The sequence below is a fragment of the Abrus precatorius genome, unplaced genomic scaffold, assembly GCF_003935025.1.
Source record: "Abrus precatorius isolate BTA unplaced genomic scaffold, Abrus_2018 Scaffold10, whole genome shotgun sequence".
Taxonomy (NCBI): Eukaryota; Viridiplantae; Streptophyta; class Magnoliopsida; order Fabales; family Fabaceae; genus Abrus; species Abrus precatorius.
Window position 1 is genome coordinate 19,485,752 of NW_020874292.1, and position 25,306 is coordinate 19,511,057.

At 34.7% G+C, this 25,306-nt stretch overlaps 1 protein-coding gene across 2 annotated transcripts; it reads right to left on the reverse strand.

The window, feature by feature from the left end:
• Positions 1–1,011: 1,011 nt before the first annotated feature.
• Positions 1,012–25,121, reverse strand: LOC113867034 (UDP-glucose:glycoprotein glucosyltransferase). Of its 2 annotated transcripts, none has more exons than XM_027501967.1 (37): positions 24,807–25,121; positions 24,323–24,727; positions 24,070–24,223; positions 23,454–23,625; positions 19,387–19,460; positions 18,444–18,540; positions 18,229–18,341; positions 18,016–18,131; positions 17,122–17,179; positions 16,514–16,666; positions 16,327–16,425; positions 16,080–16,226; positions 15,906–15,974; positions 15,187–15,278; positions 14,853–15,015; positions 14,263–14,397; positions 14,082–14,181; positions 13,900–13,994; positions 13,654–13,766; positions 13,308–13,518; positions 12,952–13,020; positions 12,663–12,808; positions 11,982–12,083; positions 8,752–8,899; positions 8,031–8,087; positions 7,818–7,948; positions 6,967–7,055; positions 6,493–6,839; positions 6,286–6,375; positions 6,127–6,191; positions 4,089–4,191; positions 3,798–3,956; positions 3,485–3,625; positions 3,285–3,328; positions 3,087–3,201; positions 1,834–1,986; positions 1,012–1,735 (listed from the first exon to the last, which is right to left on the reverse strand). In XM_027501967.1, the coding sequence occupies exons 1-37, from the start codon at positions 24,965–24,967 to the stop codon at positions 1,565–1,567; spliced, it is 4,857 nt and encodes a 1,618-aa protein (XP_027357768.1). In that variant the 5' UTR covers positions 24,968–25,121; the 3' UTR covers positions 1,012–1,564. The 2 variants fall into 2 exon arrangements, with proteins under 2 accessions (XP_027357768.1, XP_027357759.1); XM_027501958.1 differs by having other exon boundaries at positions 1,034–1,735; positions 13,879–13,994.
• Between the last annotated feature and the right edge of the window lie 185 nt (positions 25,122–25,306).

The following is a 25,306-nucleotide window of genomic DNA, read 5'->3' on the forward strand; positions in this document are numbered from 1 at the left end:
CATTTTTTGGTACTCAAAGGTTGAAATTTTGCTGGGTAAATATGACAGTAACCAGCAAGTTAAAAGCCACTTTACATATATTGCTGCCCAATTTTCCTGGAAACCCAGATCGGGTACCATTACCCTTCGGTCCAGAAACTAATTTAACTTTAAGAAATTTAAATTATATCATTTATATTTCTATTATTTTAAAGTATTTTGTTTTGAAAGAATAATTAAATTTCTTTCATTTCAAATTTTTTGTTTGGATAGAGTAATTAAATTACTTACATTCTTAAAAAATAAAATAAAAATATCACTATATTTGACAAAATTAATAAAAAATATATAATTTAAATTATTAAATTAACCATAACCAAATTTAAATGGAAGACACAAGAAATAAATATAAATAAATCCAAATTCTAACTCCTTTGTTAGGATTTATAATACTTTAATTTTAGTCTATTAAAAATTCAATAAAAATTCTGAACTTTAAAATTTTTTAAAATTAAATATTCAAAGAATAAATTTTAACCCATAAATTACATTTTTTTTTCAAAAAATAAATTATTCATTTAAACACACTTTAAACTTAAACTTAAATAGACAGAGGGATGGAAGATATTAAAAATTTTAAATTTTAGAGACTAAAGTAATAAAGCAAATGCCGAACACTAGTTAAAAAATATATAATGAATTGTATGACTATATATATTCCTATAATTTTAAATACACCTCTAACATAATTTTTAATATTTATTGATTTTTTAGCTAATATTCTTCAAATATTATTAGCAAGAGCGAATTAATAAATATATTTTAAAGACCAAAAATTACTCTTAACTACATAACATCACTTAGCCACCAAAAAGCTCCCATAAGAAAATGTTGAAACTCCGGATTATGTTTTACTGCTAAAATACCCCTTATCTTTGTCACTCTGGTTGTCACGATGTTCAAACCTGGCAACCTCTACAAGTGAATGAATGACTCAAAATAAAACAACTTTTGAAATGTGAACATATTTTGACTCTGTTGTAATATTTTATCTAAACAATCCAAACCATATTTAATGCTCGACATTTGTTATGAAGGAAAAATATACTTACAATTTATGTATGCACCCATTGCAACAGACAGGCGAAGCAGCAAATTATGAGAAATAAAGTTACACTATCACCGTCTAATATTTGGTATTGCTAGATTTCAGCATTTTCCCCAACTGCATTGAAAAAAGCAGTGGGGGAGGCTTTGGTTAATGATAAATAACTAAATAAGTAGTAATAAGATTAGGTAGCGTGCATGGCTAACTACGTCCTCATTAATTGCATTTTCGTCAAGATTAACTCACTAACATTTCTCACTAATCAAAATCTTCTACATGACCCTGGTACTGGCCAACAGCGAAGGCAAATCTTCATTGCATTTCACTGTTGTTATTGTGTTTGGTGGCATGGCAATATATCAGCCAGGTACTCCTTGGTGAGAAAGATACCATGATGCTATATGGTGCCAATTTGCATCAAGGATCACAGTTTTTTGATGAACTTTGAATTGCACAAATCATTGCAGTCTATCATGTTCACAACTCAGCCTTGGATTCTGAGTCTGATTCCAATGAATCTTCACTAGTCAAATCCTTTGATTGGTTAGGGGATTGCATAGGTTCTTGATCATCACCTAAGATTCGTGCAGTGAATCTTCTTGCCTCCAAATCAAGGTCTGGCCACTCAGATACTATCCGTCTCGCACCCTACAGATCAAAGTGGAGATAAGTATATGTTGAAGTCAAGGAGCTGCAAAAACAAACAGCAGTAATTTGATGTTGTTTTCCAATAACAGTTTTTTCACCTCAAGTTTGGGTTCTTTTGTCATGGGATTGTTGCACAGATCAATTGTTTTTGCCTTAGATTTTGTAGCATTACCACACCATGATTCACACCACAGCCATTCTTGCGGCAAAGAAAAAATGGGCACAGTATGCTGAGCATAATTAGGAAGATCCTGAACCATTGAGTGCAAATTTCAGCTAAGGACCTTAGAAAATACAAAAAACCATATACACAAAGGATAACAGGTGCTACATTGGTAGTAAAGAAAAGGTACTCATAAAAAAATTAATGGAAAACAAAATATAAAACACCAAAAAATTTATTCGCAAGACATTTAATGAAACTCTGACATATAGATATAAGAAATATATCAAATGAGAGGACTATTTACCCGTGAGCGGAACACAAAATGATAATCGGATTTTACCATAGATGGTTAAGATTAAAATATAAAATTTGTGTGAATTTTTAAGAAAGTAAAAACTTTTTTAACTAATCATGTGACTTCAAATAACTGTTAATATTAACCATTTATATATGGTTGTAAAGTTAAAATTTATTTTTCTTACTCTATTACTTTGTTTTGAAAAGCCATTCTTACTCTATTACTTACTGACATACTCCTTTTAAAAAATAAGTGTATGTTAGCATTAAAGGTTATTAACATACACTTGTTTTTTCTTACCAAACTATAATTTAATTTCCATCTTAAAGTTCACTTAAAAGGCATAACATGCTAACATTCTTTCCAAAAAAAATAGGACAAAAATGCTAACAAGTAATTTTTCGGGTACTCATTAGTAAGATTCAAAAAATAAAAGTCTGACTGATTGATTCAACATGGAACGAGTCAATATTAGGCAAGAATTTAAGCCAGAAAACCAATTTAAACCAGTTTTTTTTTAAGGCAAGAGTTTTTTTACTTTTAAATTTTTTTAATCTTATAGAACATATAATATAATCTTTTTACATTAATTTAAAATTTCACCTAAGTTAATTTCCTCCTAATTAATATTAGTTTATTACTTGATATATTATATAATATTACAAAAAAATATCCAGATTTAAATGGCCTTTCCAAAAATTAGTTTTGATGAAACAGGGCAATTTCAATATAAAGTAAGCAGTCATGTATTGTGCACTTAGATCTCATGTTGGAGTTATAGAAACTACTCAACCATACTAAATAGCTTAATCTCTAAAGTAATTCTTCCATGACTCATAACTAAATAAATGAACAAGTAAAGAAGAACTATTGACTCAACCTCTTACCTGATCCAAGTTAGATAGACTGTTTGGATCCTTACTAAGCGTTTCATAGAAAACTCTGAGATTATCTCCAGCTGCAGTCTCTCGGAACTTCTTCAGATCAACAACGTACAAAGCACTGCAAACAGAAATGGAAACATCAGAGAACTTTATTAACTCTGACTCACTTTTGGCAAGAGAATCCAGAAACTTGTCAGTAACCTTATATGGTAAGGTTTTCCCCGCAAATGATCCTTCCAAAAACCCTATGCCAGAAGAATAAGATCAACAAAAAGTGAGCATTCTATGCCATCCTACTTGTAATTGCATGGGGATGATGACAACCAAGAATGTGCAATGAAATAGAAACATAAAAAAATTGTAAGTAAATAAAAAATTGTAAGTTCAATGGAGGCCTTTACTTGTCTCCAAAACCGATATCCATCCATCTCCTTATTATTATCACAAAATGGAGTATATGCCAGAGGTTTCCCTTTTAAATCCATGTCATAGAGTTCTCCCATGTCAGCCCTGACAATCTGATCAGCATCCACAAAAATGACCTGCAAATATTGGTAGACTTTAAACAGACATATTTATGTAGACTTGTTCTTTTCATTTACCAGCATGCTTGTCAATGTCATGCATGGGAAATGTGATGCTATGAAATTGATAGTGCAGAAGACAACAAAACAGAAGCATGGGGTGTGCTGCAGAAGAAGAAAAACATTATACCTTCTCCAAGGAAAGGGGAAAGATAACATCCAGGAACAAAATTTTATATGCCCAAATTATTCGCTGCTTTTCTTTCTGCTTATGCAACCATGTAGGCCATTTGTATGTGATTAGTTCGTATTCAAAACCATACTCTTGAGCCATGCGAGGAATCAGATCCTGTTTGTTAACACACAAGCCCAAATAGTTCAAGGAATTTGAATGAACTCAATATATTCTACTTTTAAAGTTCCAAATATACAAATGAACATACATCAAAGCATAATAGCATATATTGGGTGGATGTATAACCTTAAAAGGAGGAGAGAGGTAGTTCTTTATGAACCAGAATTTGACTGGACGATGCGTATTCTTCAGAACACTCAGAATCATAATCTTTAGAAAGCGTTCATATCTGGAAAAAACACATCAACCAAAACAAAGTCAAGATTATATTTGTGATGATAGAAATTAAATAACAGCCTAAAAACAGTCTAGCACTTAAGTGTATAGTGTTATGTGCTACATGCATCTCAAAGTGCACCTTTGTCTGCAAGTTTTCCACGGGGGTAAATCCATGAACCCCAACATGTGTTTCATAAATCTTAGATAAGTTTGACCTCCCAAAATCCTTAATATTCCAAGTGTCTGAATACAACCAGCACCCTAACTCCTTTCCCAACTGTCTGAATACAGCTCCTCATGATTAAGATTGGACATTTAGATGGTGGAAATTGTAGGACTGTTTTCTTTTTAATACAATGTTATCAATAACTTATGGTGGGTCATGGTGGACAGCAAAAGAACTGCCACAAAATTATGGTGGAAGCATGGCAGTCAAAATAAAATTATATACATATATATATATTAATTATCTACAAAAGTATATAAAGAAAACTACAATATATAAAAAAACACTACAGGTCACAGTTTTCTGGGCTATAAGTAAAAAAGTATAATAATATGGTTGGAAAATGATGGAAAAGAGAACACAGCCTTTGGAGAAGATGCAGATTGGGGGAGAAACAGAGCACTGTTTGAAGAAGAAAAACAGAGCACCAGAAGAAGCAAAGTAGACACAGAAAGAATGACAGAGCACTGTATGAAGCAGAAAAACAAAGCACATAGAAGAAAAATGGAAAATCGATGCCAAATAACAGCTGGAAAGGATGTCTTCTCCAGTGAAAATGGTGAAGGAAGAAAAACAGAGCACAAGAGAGAACATGTGTTTGCTTGCTCAAGAAGAGAAGGAAAAAATTATAAGTGGGACAAGAAGTCCATTTTGCCCTTAAAAAAAGCCCAAACGACACTGTAGCAGGGTTAAAATCGGACCTTCACTCCCGTTCTCCATCATGCTATGAAAATGAGCACCTACACTGAGAATTCATCTGCCATTAAGGCTCAACCACTGCGATGGAAGAAATAGTCAATGACAGCAAGTATTTTGTAGCTGACTGCCGCTCCACGGAGGTGTGATAGCAGTGCTATCAATGAGTACAGTCTTGGGTTCTAGGGTCACTTTTGCCTGGGTTGGGTCAGAGGCCCAATTTGTTTTTTTCCTCAAAAACTGACATTTTCCACCATGGCCGCCAGGCACGTAACAGCCACCATCGTAAATCCACCATTTTTTGACATGGTTGTGGTGGTCTAGGTTAAAACTGCCACCGACTCTGCCATGGTGCCACCATGACTGTTATTTGACAACATTGTTTTAATATAGCACTGGATAGAGCCAGTGGACCATGTTGAATTTGAGCTTTCAGCCTAACTCAACCTCAAAAGCTAGCTCGAAAGGTGAGAATTGTTTTAACATTTATAAGCTCTTATTAGCCATATCTATAATTAATGTTGAACTTCAATAGTTACAAACCCAAGAATCGAAATGGAAACGAAAAGAAAGAATTTTATCAAATTAAATGGAAAGAACAGAAAATAGGAGACAGCTCTCCTTCAACGGTTTACCCTTCACAAGGGATTTCTCTTTTCACAAGGAGCAAAAGCTCAATTACAAAGCAAATCTGAATGTCCTTTCCTCTACATATTTATCCTATTTATTTACCTCAAACCCCTTTTAACCAACTTCTTTCATTAACTAACTACAATAACTATCCTAACTAACTTTCCCTTCTCTCTCTCTTAAACTCCTAACAGCAAGACAGTTCCATCAATTTCCCTAGGCAATTTTGGATCATAAAAACATTTCTTAATCCTTGAAGTTCAAAGGTCTGAAATGGGATGAAAATTTGAAAAGGTCAAAGCAGAAAGCAAATATGTAAGAGACCCAAAAGTACCTTTTGGCCATAATTAAAAGCAAATTATAATATCAAGTTAAAACAAGAGAACCACTTACAGGTGTCCAGAAGCAATTGAAAAGATATTAATAGTTTTTCCATGACGTCCACCCCTTCCTTTCTCCTATTATGGAAAAAGGTTCACTATATTACAGGTCTGGGAATTTATAGAGAAGGTACATAAGATGAAAGAGAAAACGGGGGTGGGGGGGACTCACTGGTGAGTTTGTTTCAGCATTTTTGGGTTGTTCATTACTACTAATGAAACCAGAAGCCCATTTTAGTAAGTTAGAATTCCAGCTATTTCCCTACAAGAAAACAAAAATCAACGGAATTTGTAAGGATTTGCACTTGTTTTTGCATAAAAGTATATATCTCTTTCTTTTACTTTTGACATGTAAAATTTTCAAAATACAAGCACTCACTTTTTTCTTATCTTGTGGATCTTCATTATCAGGTATCAGCAATTTCTCATGTTCCTTGCCCTTTCTTTTCACTACTTCCATATGAACCACTTTACCCCGTAAATCATTAATAGTAATGAGTTTTGATGACTGTTTATTCTGAATGCCATCGTCACCTTCCTTTAATGTATAGAGCTGAGAACTTCTACCAGGAGCAAGCTGCAAGAACCAAACCCCAGGAGAGACTTTCATTTGCCAATATCCAAGATTAGCCATCACAAGGGTATCGACTAAATGGGGCTTTATTTTGGTTCCAAGAATCAGCTGAAGACCTCGAGGAGGGTCGTGATCTTTCTCAGAACAATGACCTAATTGGATGAACAATTGAAAAGAATGATGATGAATTTGTAGATAGTATTAATAATTAATGCTATTATTGGCAATATCAAAAGAATCACCAGTCTATATATGCAAACAAACAAAATAAAGTTTTACCTGTGAGGACAAGAGCTTCAAGTTCAAAAACTGCTTGCAGTGTTCTTGTGTCACCAAGGTTCTCAAGAAGAATGTTATCCAGGTCATGACTGCAGCACAAAAAATCATGCTAAATACGATAAAAAATTTAAATTTAAAAGTATCCATTACACACACACATGCATACAGAATACATGAATAAGTAACTTAAACAGAACTACCCCAGGGAAAGGCAAAATTACATCCACTTTCCTCCTAATTTCAGAAATAACAAAGGGAAAACTTTCTATTTACAGAGCAATACACAGCATTCATTTTATACTTGAACTCGCCCATTCAACTTAATTTGTTGCTCTTGTTTTAAAGTCTGTACCTTCTGCTAATTATGAAACCAACTAAGGTTTAGAATCTTTCGATGCAGAGCCCACCCTTTATTCTTCTTTGTGATTTACACCATTTTAAAGAGTAAGAAGTGTTTATTCAAACTTATCACACGTTTCTGTACTATAAAAATAAAGGTATTTTAAGGTAAAGTACAATAACATCAAACATGTCTAGAATGGTTGAACATTTTACAATTAACAAAAAAGATTATATGTACACTAAAATTTAAAAATGTGGAGGTCAAAGTGATTTGCTCCAACACCTGTCCTTACACCTTCCCTACTTCCACACAAAAAGACACGAAATACAGGTGAATCAAGGAACCAGTACATTAACAGACAATCGTGTTTGAAATGAAGTTATTCATGAGCCCAACCAAATAGCCCAATCTTTTAGTGTACCAAGACCAACTCCACTAAAATATTTAGCAATTAGGTGGAGGCTCGTGAATGGCTTTATATCCAAAATATGCTAAGGAAAATACATACACAGCAATAACAGGCTCAACAAGCCAAGGTTCAGGAACATCAAGATTCATGGTGAGTGTCTTAGACAGCGGCATGTTAGCAAAAAAAGCTTTTGGGCCATTTACTGAAGAGTCAGAGCTGCTAAAATCATCCTGCAAAAGTAATAAAAAGCTAAGAACTAAAACCTCAAATCTTATCTGGAATTATAAAAAAAGTCAAAAGTGTACTACATACCAGTGATGGCACTACATATCTGTAGTAGTTCTTCAGGGGAAGATCAGCAAGGGAACTCTGGCAAGAAATGAAAAATGGCACTCAAAATAGGTTTATTATGTTAGCCGTAAACTGAAGAAAATATAACTTGTAGTTGTAAAAAATCCTGCAGTTTTGGTAGTAAATCTCACAGGGTCAAAGGATCTATAAAAGCCAAAAATAAAGTAATGACATATGCAGTCATATCCCCATGATTGAAGACAAAAATATTATATTCTTATTTTAAATTATATTTTCCAAATTCCATAAAATAAAATAAGATGTTATAGTTACAAGCCAATAGGTGACCACTGTAGAATGAATGAGCTACTTCTACAAGCTTATGTTAGATGGAAATGCAAAATGACTAAGCAAAATGATAATATCAGTTCAGATATAAGTTGCTATGTAAAAATTCAACTAAAAGGGCACAAACATACAAGTTAATAACAGTTGGCCTCGGACCTTGAAAAAGTTAAGGTTAAGGGGAGTTCAGTTCACTCACATAACCAACAGCACTTTTCTTTTGTATTCTCAAATTCAAGGTGAAAGAGACAAAATTATAATTTTTTTTTTATCTTTATTATTTTGATTCAAAAGGCCTAAGAAAACAATTAAAGAAGGAACAAGCTATATAACACAAACTAAATGTTTAAAAAATACAAGTGTATATAGAACTATAGCAGTATAGCTATCAACCAACCAATGGATTCAGAACAATCCTCATGCTGGGCTGAATATATTTCCACAAAACTCGAAGAATTCCAGACAACTTCTGGCTGGTGGGACTTAAAGGATCAAGAACAGCATCAATGTGAATGCTAGAATTTACATTATGTAGGATAATAGCACTGCACAAAAAAAAAAAAAAAAGCAATGGAACATTGTTAATATGATAGACCACCAGTAAGACATGCATACATTAGGAGAAATAAAAGCTGTAATGGGATAATTTCTCAAGTTAATAACAGACATGCAAGATACTTATGCCTATTGTTGAATTTGGGCTTTAAGTTTAACTCAACCCCAAAAGCTAACTTGTAAGGTGAGGACTGTTTTAGCCTTTATAACTCTTATTTAGTCATTTTTATAGTATACAACATGGAAATTGTAGGACTGTTTTTATTTTATTTTTAATAAAGCACTAGATAAGTCACAGGATCAGGTAGGTAGCACTGGGAAAGTCGTGGGACTAGGTAAGTTTCACTAGGCCAGGTAAGTCACACTAGGAACTCCATGGGGCCAGATTAATTGTACTAAGAAAATTTATGGGGCCATATATTTTTTTTTTCAGTCAACGGTAGCCCAATATTGGATCTACAATAAGCTTTGATACTATGTTGAATTTTGGTTTTAATCCTAACTTAATCCTAAAAGCTAGCTCATCAGTTTAAATTTTTTTTAGCCTTTATAAGCTCTTATTTAGTCATATTTATAGTTGATGTGGGACGTCAATAATTGCTTTAGCATTTATAAGCTCTTATTTAGTCATTTTTATAGTTGATGTGGGACTTCGACACATTCCTCACACTCAAAATTGGACATTTAAAGAATTAAAATTGCAGGACTGTTTTTTTTTTAAAATATAGTACTGGATAAGCCACAAGATCATGTAAGTTGCACCACGACAATTCATGGGGCCAATTTTCATTTTTCAGTCAAGGGTGGCTTAATATTAGATCTATGATAGGTTGTGATACCATGTTGAATTTGGACTTTAAGCCTAACTCGATCTCAAAAGCTAACTCGTAAGGTGAGGATTGTTTGAGCCTCTATAATATTTTATTTAACCATATTTATAGTTAATGTATGACTTTAACATTGAAAGACCTAGAAAGATACAAATGTGTGGTGGGTAAAGTCAACTCCTTCACAATCACAAGATGCGATATCGTGTTCGCCATGAGTGTAGTCAGTCAGTTTATAAATCCTCATTATGATAGTCATTGGAACACATTTTTTGTTCACATTCTTAGATACATCAAGACTGCACCAAGCAAAGGATTACTTTACCAAAACAAGGAAAATGCTGCAAATGTTGGCTACTTTGATGTTGATTGGACTGGGTCACCATCAGATAGAAGATCTACGTCTAGATATTGTATCTTTATTGGAAGAAACTTAATCTCATGGAGGAGCAAGAAGCAACATACTGTTGCCAGAACATTATGTTGTAGCTGTAACTACGTGTGAACTTATTTGGTTAAACAATTACTCCTACAACTTAAAATAAGAGTGGTCAATAAAATGAAGTTGATTTGTGATAATTAGACGGCACTACATATATCATCTAGTCCAATTTTTCATGAACGGACCAGACATTTATTATTAGAGAAAAGGTTCTCTCAGGAGAAATTGCAACAAGTTTGTTGGCTGCAATGACCAGTTAGCTAACTGATTTGTTCACTTAGTAGTTAAGGAGACCTAGGTGGAATATATTTGTAACAAGCTTGGTGCATATAATATTTATGCTCCAACTTGAGGGGGTGTTGATCTGTAAATACAGTCATAGGAACACAATATTGAGATCATAGTAGTCAAAATCGCGTGCTGGCTTGCAAAATCCTGTGATTTTACGATTCCCAACCCCCTCTCCGTGCTAGCTTGCTCTCAAAATCGCAAATCACTAGGATTGGGTGGCATCGCTGTGCTGGACCGTAAAATCGGTAAGCACGAATGACCCCCGTGTGCTGAGAAAACCCAATTTTTAACCCCCAATGACTCAACCCGCATATTTTTGACAGTTTGCTTAAAACCTATTGAAACACTAAAATCCCCAAATTTTATTCAGAACTTTCTTCCTTCCTCTGCTCTGCGATTCTATTTCACTTTACACAACCCCGTTTTGCTTTGCTCCAGCGACTGTGTGATCTGCAACTTGCAAAGCTTCATTTTGCAACTTGCAAAGCTTTGTGCTGCAACCTACAGCTTGTTCTGTCCTGCTGTTGTGTGATGCTACGTTGCTGTTGTTCTCTCTCTAGATTCTTTCTGTGTTTGTGTGGTTGGGGCTATTGTTGCTTGTCAATTTAAGTTGCTAAACTTACGGGTTTATCTTTTAAGGTTTTTTAAGGGTAAAAAAGACTTTTTATCTTTTAAAAATAAACTGACTTTTCTTTTTTACCCTTAAAATGAAACTGTTTTAAGTTTTTTTAAAGGGTAAAATAAAATAGTCTTCTCATCAGAATACATTACCTAACTTATCTTTTTCCTTCTTCCTGTCTCTCATCTCCATTTTTGCTCTGTTTTAGTGGGCATCTGCCTTTATTTAGCTTCTCTCATCTTCATATTTATACTATTTTATATGTATATATACAATTTTGTAGGATCTTACGGTCCGTGTTACGACCTTACAAATTACGATCTTTCATCCCCTCTCCGATTCTATGTAGAATTTCGATTTTGACTACCATGATCAAGATTGTGCTTATGTAAATACAGTAACTAGGAACATAATTTTAGGATTATATTTATTATGCAATTAATATAGATCCCTGTGTTACATTTTTAATTACCGTATTTACATAAATGCAATTCCAATTCCTAATTACCATATTTACATATCAACACCTATAAATAAAGAGTAAAAAGGGAGGAAAATTTTAAGAAGTCTGTAATTGGAGTGTGTTGGGTCTCTCGAAAATCCCAGAATTAGGAACCACAATGTATCTTCCTTCCCAAGTCTGATTTTTAGTTTCATATTGGAACTGGATTGAAACCTAATGATTTATCAATAAAGAGTCATTCTTTCTTAGTAGTTCATGGGTACACGTCCCTATCATAATATCATATAATTATACAGTTAAGACTTAAGTCAGCAACCTAAGCAAGAATAAACATAAAAAAAATGATAAATCAAGCACAATTCATGCCTTTACTCTTCTATTTACCATTCCTTCAATCCAAATTGAGTATACTGTAAGTAGTTAAAATTACCTATGTTGATCATTCAAAATCTCGAAACGAGCACTTTCCGAACTACGCTCCCTCATAGCCATTGAAGATGATAAGGCCATGATAATATCACTAATGAACTTGCTGCAAAAACATAAGGAAAGATTGAAGAATTGCAATATGTTCTAAAAACAGATAAAGATAGGAGAACAATAAATAATATTTGCAAATTCTATCTGTCATTGTGTGAAGAAAAAAAAAAGATATAAATAAAAAAAAATTTGTAAGGATTTTGTAAAACAATTAAACATAACATCCAACTAGGAACTGGAAAGAACACAGACTATAAGCGGTTATCAGTGTTGCCAAGCTTACAATCCTTCTAAACTATCATTTCCCTAATAATGCAAGGAATCACATTATGTTTATTTCTAATTCATTATGCAGTATTGTCCAGAAATCAAACAAGTGAAATGCTCCTGTGCCCCCCATAATCCTGATCTTGATGACCTTTCTGTGATTCAAGATAGGGTGTGTGTTTTTGCATATAGAAAGCAACAGGTGTGATCCACATAGTTGTTTAATTAGAAATGTTTACCTTCTTTCATACCAAGAAAAATGCCAAATGAATGTTTGTGATGGGAAGATGATAGATGTAAATATAACTCCAAGCAATAACCAAAAAATACAGATCCACAACAAAACGAGCAAAGATGAAGAAACCTTGTCAGCATGTCAGGGTCAACATCCTGCCATTTCACTTCTTCAATAATTTCCAAAATGTGCTTTGTCCTCTGCTTTAATTCTATTGATTCAAGAAGATGCAGATCAGCACTCAAAAATGAGCTTTCATCAATAGGATGAGTTACCTAAACAACATAAATGCTAAGGTTAACTCAGGGCTGACAAAGTGATCCTATCGTTGATGAAAAACTAATCAAATTTAATGCACACAGACACAACAGAAACCGTGTACACTATGACATGAGCAAAGAAACCAAAACAATCTTACCCTTCCGTTAGTGAAGACAGCATTAACACCAGATTCAGACCCAAGTATCCCAAACAGAAATTTTTCCACCTGACAGCAAGAAACCTCATTAATACAAACTTTCACGATTACTGAACAAGAGAAAAATATCAGAGGAAGGCTCTGAGATTGAGTAAAGAACTGTACATAACTCCAAAAAATAAAGAAATGAAAGGGAGAAGCAGAGAGGGAAGGTAAGAGAAGCAGATAATAATCTCTAGAAGGTACAAGGATCAACTGAAAACATGTGTAGGTAAGCAATGGAAAGGTAAGTGGTGTAGAGGAGTTATACAAGCACCAAAACGTGATTGTTCAAATGGCAAAACAAGCAGAAGTACCTTGCTCAAATGCCTTCTCACTTCATCAGCAGAAAATTCTACGAGGGCAGACCTATACCCCTCAGATGGTAATCCATTAACCTCAGCAAGCTCGCAGACCTTATCAATAAATGCTTTGGTGCTATCAACTTCCACAGCCAATTTAAGGAAGTATTTTTGCTGATAGAGTGAGCAGAGCTGATCCAAGAAGGCTAATACATTCTTCTTATGGCTGCATAAAACCATGCATTGACACAATTGATATAAAACCATACTTTGACTTCAAAAAGAAATTTGCAAAACTACAAAATCAAATATAATAAATCAATCAATTAAAAGAAACTAATTCTAGAATTAGAAAACAAACCTATACGAAGATAAAGTGATTTCAAAAACCTTCACAAAAAGGAGGCTAAATGAATCTGCACTCTGATTGGCACTGAACAGAAGACCTACACGAGCATCTTTAGACCCTTCTATCTATAGCATAATGTGAAAATAAAATAAGAGATGTTCAGAAGCACTGAATAGGTAGGTCCAACACATGATGGGCATCAAGAGGGAAAATGTAAAAGGAAAAAGAATATTCAACAGAATGCAAATCAATCTTAACCAGGTAATTTAAGCCTTGGTGAAGCAATCTTAACCCACTCCCTGAAGTGATATCAAGAGCAAGAAGTTGTGTCACAGGCTTCAAATCATCCATCGCTGGGTTGAACAAAAACAATCAACATGTTAAGACAAAAGAACCAGACTGCAAGAATGAACTCAGATTCTAACATGTAAATAACTTACTTCCAGGAGCATGCAAGTAGTCAATGTTATTCAGTATAGATGTCTCTCCAAATAAAAACGTAGACAGAGATATGAACCTTGGTTTATTATCAGAGATAATCTACACCAATTAGATATTGGTCAGTTAAATATCATTATACGAGACAAGTTTCCGAGAACTTGCAAATAGTAAAACACTAACCCGAGGATTGTAGCGTTGAATGCCATCTTCTGAGAGGAACTTAGCTAATACATCAGTGTGAGATTTGATTTGTCCAAAATAAACTTGCTCCTGTATTCTTTGAGTCTCATCATTCAAGGCATTTAGTAGAGCCTCCTGGTAAAATCAATTGCAAATATATAAGTGGCAGAAGCAATTTAATTAACACTATTCTGATGACACACTAATTATAGTTAATAATGAAAATTGAGTACTTGAAATTAAAGTTGAGCACACAAAATAGACCCAAAGATAAACAACACATCAAGTACACGGCTAAACGGGATTTCTATCCTCCATAGTACAGGGTGGACATTAGAGTAAAATGAAAGTGGTTAACTGTTGGTGATTAAAAAGGATCACATTAAAAAGTTTTAAAAAATTACAATGAAGTATGAAGTATAAAGTTTTAAAAAATTACATTACTTTATGGAAAGTATAAAGTAATGTGAATTGAGGTATCTTTTTTTCATTACAATAGGAAACACAAGATTAGAACTGCAGAATTATAAAAAAAATAATGGTTTTTGGAAATAAGATTAGGTAGAGAAAAACATTCAAATAGTTATTACCTCAGTTGGATCAATAACAAGCCCATTCATCAACAGAGAAGAATGATGCTTAGACAAACCAAGATTAAATACAAGCATGGAGCTTTCTTGTGACAATTTCTGCAACTCTGGCTCCTTCTCCAGCTTTAGTAATATCTCTTGAGGTGGGGACTTTACCTTTGGTCTACAGAAGAATAGTGAGAATATTCAATCCATGTCTATAAAAAAGGACAGATAGAAACACAGAATTTTAAACACCCCCCCCCAAAAAAAACCAAAAAAAAAAGAGCAGAAGTGTCATAGTAGAGAAATGTTTAGGGCACACTAGTCCGTGGAGAAGTCCAGCAAAACTCACAATATTGTTTCCACAAATGCCCTTTCAACGTGATGCAGTTCAAGATGAGCATCATCCCCATGATCATCTGATTCCATCCGTAATTTGTTAACCTATAAAACATGAACAAGAAATTTTCTTTCAATTGAATTGCATACAAGATTGTGTTGACATGGTAGGTATAGTTCTAGATGACTCACAACAATGTCAACATTGTGTTGACAAAAGGCAAATCCGTGATATACAGTCATGTCATTTTATCCATATTACAAAAAACTTATTGAATTGGAACCTTAGGAAATAGAGTGCGTATTTATATGACATTAGGATTTTCTTGTTCTATGTTGATTTTTTTTTTTTTTTTGTGGGGGGGGGGGGGGGGGCACTGTGAAATGGTCACTAGGTCTATGACCTCAAATTTGTGAGTGATTATATAGAAAAAAAAAATGCAGTTATAGGCGAGGAAACAAAAAGTTCAGGGTGAAACTATAAGGATGGGAATTTGAAGTTGAGTCGAATCAAGAAACTCAAATGATTCAAAGTCCGAATTTAGACAAGTAATTGCAAGACAGATGGAATAATATGCATGTGCAACATATAACTGCAACTGTTCATTTTCTCCCCATATGTATTCTTCTGTATTTGTATATAAATATTTTTAATCAAAATAAAAGCAGTGGTAAAACAATGCCACATAAACAGAGAACAGAAGATAACTAATACTGAAGACAAATTCATACATTGCTTAAAAACTCAAACGCCAATTGAATTCCATGATTCCCCTCAATATAGCTGAAGAGGCGTATAATCTGAAAAGTGAAACAAAAAAGACAATGTATCATACACCTGCCAGTCAAACTTCCTCAAAATTGTGTTTTTGTGTATATTCCTGAACACCTAAAAGTGAAAATTACCATATCAGATATATCCTCCTCAAATTTATCTTGATCCTCTTTGCCAGAATGATTCTCTAACTGCATGATGTATTTTGAAGAATACAGCACAATCCCAAATCTCACAGGAAAGTTATTTTCATACAATGATATGATCATATCAACAGACTGCAAGGTTCCAAATAATAAGGTATGCAATGAGGGATGTCACTTCGAAATACTTACAAAGAACAATGTGAAAATGTTAAGCTTGAGGAAATAAACTTGCCTCAAGACCCAAAGTTGTTGCTGGGTCAAGAACAAAAACAGCATGGAAAAGATTTTTACGTATTTCGCGTAGCTGCCCAGGGAAGACTGGCATCAAGATCTAAAAAAAAAATTATGTTCCAACAAAAATTAGACCAGGAATAATTTAAAAACAATAATATGCCCAGTTTCAAAATCAAGTAGTTAACCTCATTTAGATTGCTCCTCCACCGTTTGTACTTGTCATCTTCTTCCAAGTTGTTGAGATAATGTACATGAGTAGAGCGAAAATCAACACGAAACATACTGGACTCTGAAGGAGGTAAAGTTGACAGCAGTTTCCGCACAGTGCTATGAGGTATCTGTAATAACAGGGAACATCACAATTACAATCTAAATAAATGCCAAAGCATCAATCAAGAACAAAATATCTATGTCAATTTCTCACAACAGATAAGCACAAGTGAGTTTTAAAGAAAAATGGAAAGATACCAATATGTAACAGTTAAAATTTTAAGTACTCCAACAACCACTGTTTTGCACCAAAGCAATACCATTACTAATTTGCTTTGTCCTCATTTTATAACATTTTGTTCCCAACACTTCCTAGTCAACTAGTATTGATTACATCTGAAGGCACTATACTCTTTCCGTTTTATATTATGTATAACTATGTATGTCTATATTGACTCTCAAATCTCAAGTATTAGAATGCAAAAGACAATTCATTTGTCCACCAATATTGGGTACATGAACAAGTTAACCAGAAATTAGTCCAGTACTAAATATGCCAACATGAAGAATGAATGGCATTCACCTTCAACTTGGAGAATTGATCAGCCAACAACAGATCCTGATGAACCAAGTCAATCAACCTAATGAAAGATAAGAACAATAAAATATCAGAAGTCTGAAATTTTTCTACTTGAAGACATCCATGTAAGTAACAAGTCAAGCATCAGCAGTGTTAGTATCAAAGAGTAGCAATATAATGTAGGCTTCTATCTAGAAAAACGATATTGGGAAAAAGATTCATAAGTTCCAATACAATCAAATACTATAGATTTTGGGTTAAATATTTTGACCCCACAGACTAGATATTCATGTCCATTGAGAGACTTTTTGTCATCAGAACAGGAAGATAGCCACAGGCCTACAACTGTAAGAGTTCTACCAAAAGAGTAATATAGAAGCTCAAGCAATGCAAAATAAGCACAATCCAATAACCACAGGCTCACAGCCTCTTCAGCAGGTTCCAAAAAATGTGATCTATCAAACAATAGGGCCCAGCTCACAAAACCATAATCAAATAGCCGCCAAAAGTTTACTTGCTTAGAAGCCAAAAGTAATTCTTTCAAATAATAATTAGTTGATAAAAGCATATACCACTGCAGTTAACAAAGGAATTTGACCTTGACAACTAAGCTAATCTTAAATGAGGAATTCCATCAGATAACAAAGCTACCTTAAACAAGTTCAACCCAGAATAAGCACATAGTGAAGTATAAATGGACCTTGATCTAAATCTTCCAATCTTTATTGTTGACAACAAAAGAACCATCAGGGTGCAAAAGCAATATTTTCATATCATGGATATAACAGAGAAACAATAACCTCAGGCTACAACAGAGGTGCAAATTGAAATACAAATAACAAATAATATCTTGGAAATTATAATATAAACAACATCAGCAGGAGAAAAAAATATTACAGATAAAGGTCAATATCTTCAACATTGACTAAAGCACCATTGAGAGCCATTAAAGACTTGCCAGGTGGGATCATCCGCTGGTTTGCCATTATTTCATCCCGAACAGAATCATCAAGCTGTTGCAGGTCACATTTCCATAAGAATAAAATAGACAATTTTTGGAGGAAAATATCTTATATTTAAGCATCCAACAAAAGCAACAAGGTTATCTACCTTCATACGAGACAAAGAAGAAACTATGTTAGGGAAATTTTGATTGATATCCTGCATTGACTGCAGAGGATCAGAGGCACGGACTATTCTCTGTACAGTTTGATGCCCTAGATCTGTTATCAATATATATTACAGCATCGTTCATTAAACCCAACTAAAATGGAAATAAATTATCAATAAATTGCAACTATCACAAAAAGAAGAGGTTCCAATACCCTTTAGTTCCCAAACATCAAGTGTATCTGATACAGTTGAAGACAATAGATAATCCCTGAAAGCCATGATCTCAGATGTTAACTCAGGCTTACGCTCCTGCATGTAAACACAAACATGTAAACTCAAATGTACCTCAATAATTTCCTGGGAATAAATCTAATTAATACAAACAGCAACTGTCAATACATTGATATCAAACAGATAGAATAGATTAGAAAGTCTCATCACTAATAAAAAATAGAATCAAGGTAACATTATGCACACTTAATAGGAAAACATGTATGATAAAGTATAATAATTGAAAGGAAGCTACAATTGTGATTTCTTGAATTCAAAACAGCATCCATGACATAAATGGCTAGAGCATATTAGCATGTATAAGAAAACTATCAATTCTAAATCTAAATATACAATCTCAAGCCTCAACTTTTAGGTGAATTATGGCCATCATAGTTTCATAGCAAAAATAAACTAGCAGAGAACTTTTTTCCAATTTATTCTTCAATCTCTAGTGTGATGCACTTATCATGATTCATGTTTTCCTGTATGTTCTGGTTATGTTTCTACTTATATCTTGTTTTATTTCTTTATTTCTCATTTTGTTCAGACCCAAAAGATACAATATAAACAACTATTGTACCAGCAGTTTTTTGTTGACAATTTCAACAAAAAAATTGTCATTAATTCCTGAAAAACAAAAGTATATAGATGTTAAAAGCCACTTTCCCCGGTTAACATTTGTCAAACTACAGCATAGAGCATTTATAAAAGGGGGAAGGGTGACTAAAACATGTATGATATAACAGAAATCTGGTACTTACAGACACAGCTTTTCTAATTTAATTTGATACAAATAACAGAATTAATTGATAGTAACTACAAATATTAGTTGAATTTTTACATATGAATGATAAAAACAAATATAGGAGAGATTGTACGAACAAGAATTTTAGAGAATATGAATCCTCTGACTTCTTGGTTAAGATCTTCTGTGCGCGGATCCTCCAAAGTCACACCTGCATTAATAAGGGAATTATTCAAGTCACTTATTCTCATAACTAAAAGAAATTCCTTGACCAAATTATTTTGAGTCTTTGACAAACTATAAACTAAAAAGACAGATTTGTAAACCCCAAGTTAAGAAGAATTAGGAAATATTTCTTCAATTCTCTCTTTCCAAAATCAATAATAAAATTCATAGAACTATCAAACTTGAAAGGCCAAAGCCAGAACAACAGGAGCAGACATTGAGCATTGGCACATATTAACCTACAAAATGAACCAAAACTACATAAAAAAGAAGGTAAGGCAAGAGAAGAACTTTTATGAAGGGGATTGTGTGTGTGTGGGGGGGGGGGGTGTTCAGAGACCAAAATGAAAATGATATTAATTGTATTATTAATGAAGAAGAAAATACTATAGAATCAATTCTGCAATACAGTGCAAAGCTCTTGCTACCAACAGAAAAAGGGAAAATTGACTCATTCTCTCTCCCCCCCCCAGTAGTCAATAGGGACCGCTATCACGGTGGAGCAAAGTGGCACAGAGCCGCTATGGAAACCCAATAGCATCACAGTTTAAAGGAGCGGCTGTCACACTGCAAATCGCGGCCAAAAATGACAGAAATCGCAATTGTCGACGCCGCTATTCTGTTCTTGCTGAAATTCTGAATTTTTCCTTTGTTTCTGAACGCTGGGCAACTTTTAAGGCGGTCAATCTTGGAATTTTGCCCCCTTCTTATTTTCTGATATCTTCTCCCTCCCTCTTTTGCGAGCCATAAGCTTTTCATTTCATCTCTCAGCTCTCCTCTCATTCCATCCCTGTTCTCTGCGATTCCACTGATTCTGGTGTCCTTCATCTCCGGCAAGGCTTCTAACGCGATAAAGACGTTCTCTAGTCATCTTCTTCATCTCCACTCACCAATTGTCTTCTTCAAATTCAACAAAGCTTTTGACATCACCTAGACATTTTTCTACATCTTCGGCGAACTTTCCAACAAACTAGCACATTTTCCAATGATTGAACATTTTTTTTCTATTTTTCTGTGTGTTTTTATTTCCTTCTCTGTTTTGATTCTCCTACTCTGTTCAAAGCTTAAAGTATAAGCAAAGACTACTCCTGCCAATTAGTTGCACAGAATTGCCTTTGTTTCAATTTCTTCCTGTGCATTAGTAAAGCTATTGGAAAATAATATTACATGTCTTCAATTTGGGTCTTAATTTTATATTTTTCAGCATATATATGTGTAGCCTAATTTATATGATGTATATTCAAAATGCCTAAAATAGCAGTCATCCAGCTATAGCGTTTTTGGAATAGGTCACTCCGTGCCGCTATTCAGGATTGACTACTATGTTCCCCCCACTATATGAAACATTACACGTCATTCTGCTCAACAACAACAATCAAACCTTATCTCATTAGGTGAACACGTCAATCTGCTATCCCATAATTAATTTCTCTCTCTAATTTCCATTATGCCCCTTCTTATTTCTCCTACTGAATGTTTTCCAAATCCAAGGCCCATGACTGAGTTGGACTAGACTTTCCACTTAGGCTCACCCTTCAATTCAACTCTTTTTCCATGTCATTCAAATTTCATGAACTGCTGGATCCAATTAGTAGTAGTTACTTCTCCCAATGTGACCAACCACTCAACACCCAAAATTAAGTTGACCTCTTTCATATTGCACACGTAAGAATCGATCCATATTAGCAAGTCTTTGAACTCAACTACTACTCTGCTACACCTCTTTTGTACCCATTTTCGGTTTCCATCTCCTAATCTAATTCCCACCTTTGTGGTGTTGCCATACTCTATCCTCAAGGACTCCACAATCTTCATTAAAATGAAATTATGAGAAGCTCCACTGTCAACCAAAATTACCAATGGAACTCCCTTGATTTTTCCTTTTATTTTCATGGTTTTGGGCCAAAATCCAACTCCTAGGCCCACCACATAAATGCTAAGAGCAATACACTCTAGCTCTCGAGCAAGATGCTCCTCCATCTCCAAGGCTATTACCTCCTCCCCCTCCTCTGATTGTTCATCGTCCACAATGATTAACTTAAGTTGTCACTCAAGGCCATATGCATAAGGTGAAAGTTTTGGCCACATTTGAAACACAAACCCTTTTGCTTCCTCCCCATTAGTTCACCATATGATAAGTTACACACTCCCCGGTCTTTCCATTACCAACTCATCTTTCTCCAACCCCAACATCGCCCAAACTTGAACCAACAAACTTCCCTTCCTCCTTTCAAAACTCCCGATTTTGTATTCCACTTGAATTTCCACCAAGTTGTGCCATAGGCAAAAGGCTTTGTTCCAAAACACGAAAACAAAACACAAGAGTAACCCCCATTCCCTATATTTGAGCTTCTCTTATACGTTGTTTTTAAACTGCACATCCCCTAACAAGTCAGCCTCAATTGCTCTCACTAACTCGATCATCCTTACCTTGTTATTAAGTTTATGAATATGAACCTTTTGTCAAATGTCTACCTAAAGACCATGCATATAGTAGGCTATGAATTGCTGCTCCATCATTTTGGGAACCTAAGAACTAGATATTCAAACTGTTCGATATATGAATCCATAGTTCCATCTTGTTGTATCTCTCCCAGACTCTCAAAAGAATTATTCATTAAAGTCCCTCCATACCTCCAAAGTAGTGTTGCTTTCAGGTTATCCCATGATGGCTCTAGCTTATTTTCTATCCATGAGTAATGCTAGCAATACACTCTCTGAAACATACTCATCACTATTGGTTAAAATTTATTGAAAACTACAAAAATCACATAGGTCACATTCTTTCTTACTCCTAAATTAATTTTCTCTTTCATATTTTTTTAGTTTTCAATAAATTTTAGTCAATAGTGAAGTGTGTTAAAGAGCGTATGGCTAGCATTCCTTTTCTATCCATAAAGTGAACCAATGAAGTATAGGCCCATCAATGGAGATTTTGGCTAGTCACACCTTTATCTTTGGTTGAGTGTCATGAACTTCAAAGTATATTTCAGCTCGAGTAACACAATCACCTGGGTTAGTGCCGTAAAACCCTGGAAGCTCTACCTTCTTTTTTGCAAACACAAACTCTGCCAACATTCCTCCATAGAATTCCTCCATAGAATTTTCTGATGGTTGTTCTAACGGAACTCCATCTATGCAATGCTGAGAATGAAAAGACCCTAGGAACATATTCTCATCATGGGACAAACCCTATACCAAGTGTAATTCCATTTGTTTCATCTCTTCTATCAACTTGAGAGCTTCAGTTTGCAAGTCCAACTACGACTTCTCTTGCATGTCAGCTAGCTTTTTGAACTAGATTCGCCACTGAACTCAAACGGCTTTCCATGGCTGGTTCCACTCCCTTTCTATGTTCAGGCATACAGCTCCTTTAGCTGCTCTCTGATTAGGGTATTCAGTAGGTAAAACCCATTGTTAGCGACCAAAATGAAAAGGATATGAATTGTATTGTTAACAAAGAAGAAAATAATGCAGAATCAATTCTACAAGACCCAGAGGAAAGCTCCTACAAAGGTTCATACCGTTTCCCACTACCAATAGGAAAAAGCAAAACTGACTCATTCTCTCTCTTCTCCCCACTATATGGAACATTACACGTCAATCTACTCTCCCATCACTAATTCCTCTCTCTAATTTCCATTCTGCCCCTTCTAATCTCTCCTACTATATATTTTCCAAATCCAAGGCCCATGACTGTGTTGGACTGATAGGTTCATGGGAGCTAATAGTGTGTGTGTGTGTATCCAATTCTACAAATAGCAATACAAACAATTGAGATACGCAGAAATTAAAAGGAAGAAAAATACTGCATAGTTCCTATAATATATGACACTTCCAAATTTCTGAGCAAAGTTAGAAAATGAAAAGGAGGACAAAGCAATTATAATTCGTTAATATAAAACAAAAATGCTTCTACATTTAATAATATAAAACTCTATGGAGTAGACTGCAGTCTAAGCATGTCAATCATTCCAACCTTTTTTAATTGTACTGTCATCCATGGCCTTATATTCCATATTCTTTAAAGCAAGTTCCACACCATAACCACCCAAGTTTACTGACTCGCTGGCACCAACAGAACCACAGCGGCCGAAATTTGCTTCACATCCAGCTGGCAACACCGGTCTTAATACATACTTAACTTTTCCCTAAAAATATTTGAACAATATATCAACATTTGCAAGGGAAGCATATAAAATCATTACCAGATTTTTTCTGGGGTAATTCCAACAGAGGAAATCTTAATTTACAAATTTACCGTAAAGGAATCATAACCACTAAGCATTGTAATTGACGCCAATTGAAGATAGTTTCTAACTATACTTATCTTCTCTAAATTCATTTTATCAGAAAATAAATAAATAAATGATACACGATAGGAGTGGCTACTTTTCCTTCAATTTAAATACGTCTAATAAGAGTTCCTTCCGGAATTCTCCCATTCATTTCTTAAATCTTATCTTAATGGTAACTACATGCGTATGCTACACACCCCTCCTCGTCCAATAGAAGTGTCATTATAATGCTCATAGGGAACAGCACATAGTATTCCCTCACTACCAAAACCACAATCAGAAAGTGAAGAAATGGACCTGTTTGGCAGCTCCAACGAGAGCAACATGAAACTCCTTAAAGCAAGTGGTTCCAAGAGCACCATAAAGGATAGCAAGTGGAGTTCCAATGCTCGAATCAAAATGAACATGATCAAAATCAAACAGTTCGGGTCTCTGAAATGAACCACCCGCCCTAACAACCAAAAAAAAAAAAAAAAAACAACGTAGAGTCAGGGGAACCAACACAAAAGGAGAAGAATATTAACGGAAACGCAGAAGCAGTAGCACTGACAGTTCCGCAGGGGTTTGAAGCCACAAAAGAAGTTCGGGAACATGAAAAAACAAGTTGTCAACAGTGTCCACCCAACAACATTTTCCTGCAGGGCTTTTGAGATCTAGTTTAGTAATTTCAGCGTCGTCATCAGTTTCAAGAAGATCTCCATTGTCATGAAGAGGAGGAAAAGATGAGAGAGATTCGTGAGCTAATTGGCGGTAAAGGACGAGGGTAGGGTAAGCCGATCTCAGAATGAGAGAGAACTCGAACAAGGACGCTAATGGTTCTTGTAGAAGAGAACGGGAATGTTCTAGAATACTCTTCACGCAGTCTTTGGCGGAATGAGAAGCGCCGTGATCCGCATTGAGCCAAACGTCAATGAAGTGCCAGAAAAGGCGTGGTTCTTCTTTGTATAATAATTCCCTGCCATGAAGAGAGTGTAATTGAATTGATTAAAACGATTGATAAGAAAGAGAAAAGGTGAAGTAAGGAATATCCATACCCGGCTTCTAAGAGTAGAGGAGTCCCCGGCCACTTAGCGCGAAGGGCTGTCTGGACATTTTTGGGTCTTCGAGACTCAGCGAAAATTGAAGTGGGAGCAATCCCGAGAGAAGCCACAAGCACGATAAGAGCAACGCATAGAGATCTAAACCCCATTACCATTAGGGTTTGGATACCCAAACCGGTACTGAACGAGATCGCTGTCCTTGGGATTGGGGGGACAACACTCAATGCCGAAGCGATGACTCCGTCTGAGGCGAAGCTAAGTCAAGAACTTGTTTCCACCTTCTTATATGCCTTATATGTGATCCTATGCGGTCGTACAAACCTACTATGCTGTTTCTTTTTCTGAAAAAACAACACACTGTTTTGCTGTTTTAGAAAGAAACAAATTATTTTTTGTATAATTATTTTAAAATTATTTAACATAAATTTATGCTGTGCGTGTAAATTGAAAAAAATATGTATATGTAAAACTAATAATAAATATAATATTATTAA

Excerpts from the sequence above, each read along its gene's own strand:
- LOC113867034 (XM_027501958.1), bottom strand. The coding sequence starts at position 24,967 with ATGGTAATGGGGTTTAGATCTCTATGCGTTGCTCTTATCGTGCTTGTG. Across the intron at positions 13,021-13,307 it reads TGAGAAGGCATTTGAGCAAG|GTGGAAAAATTTCTGTTTGG; the intron begins GTACTTCTGCTT and ends TCTTGCTGTCAG. Across the intron at positions 3,202-3,284 it reads GGAAAACCTTACCATATAAG|TGCTTTGTACGTTGTTGATC; the intron begins GTTACTGACAAG and ends TTCTGTTTGCAG.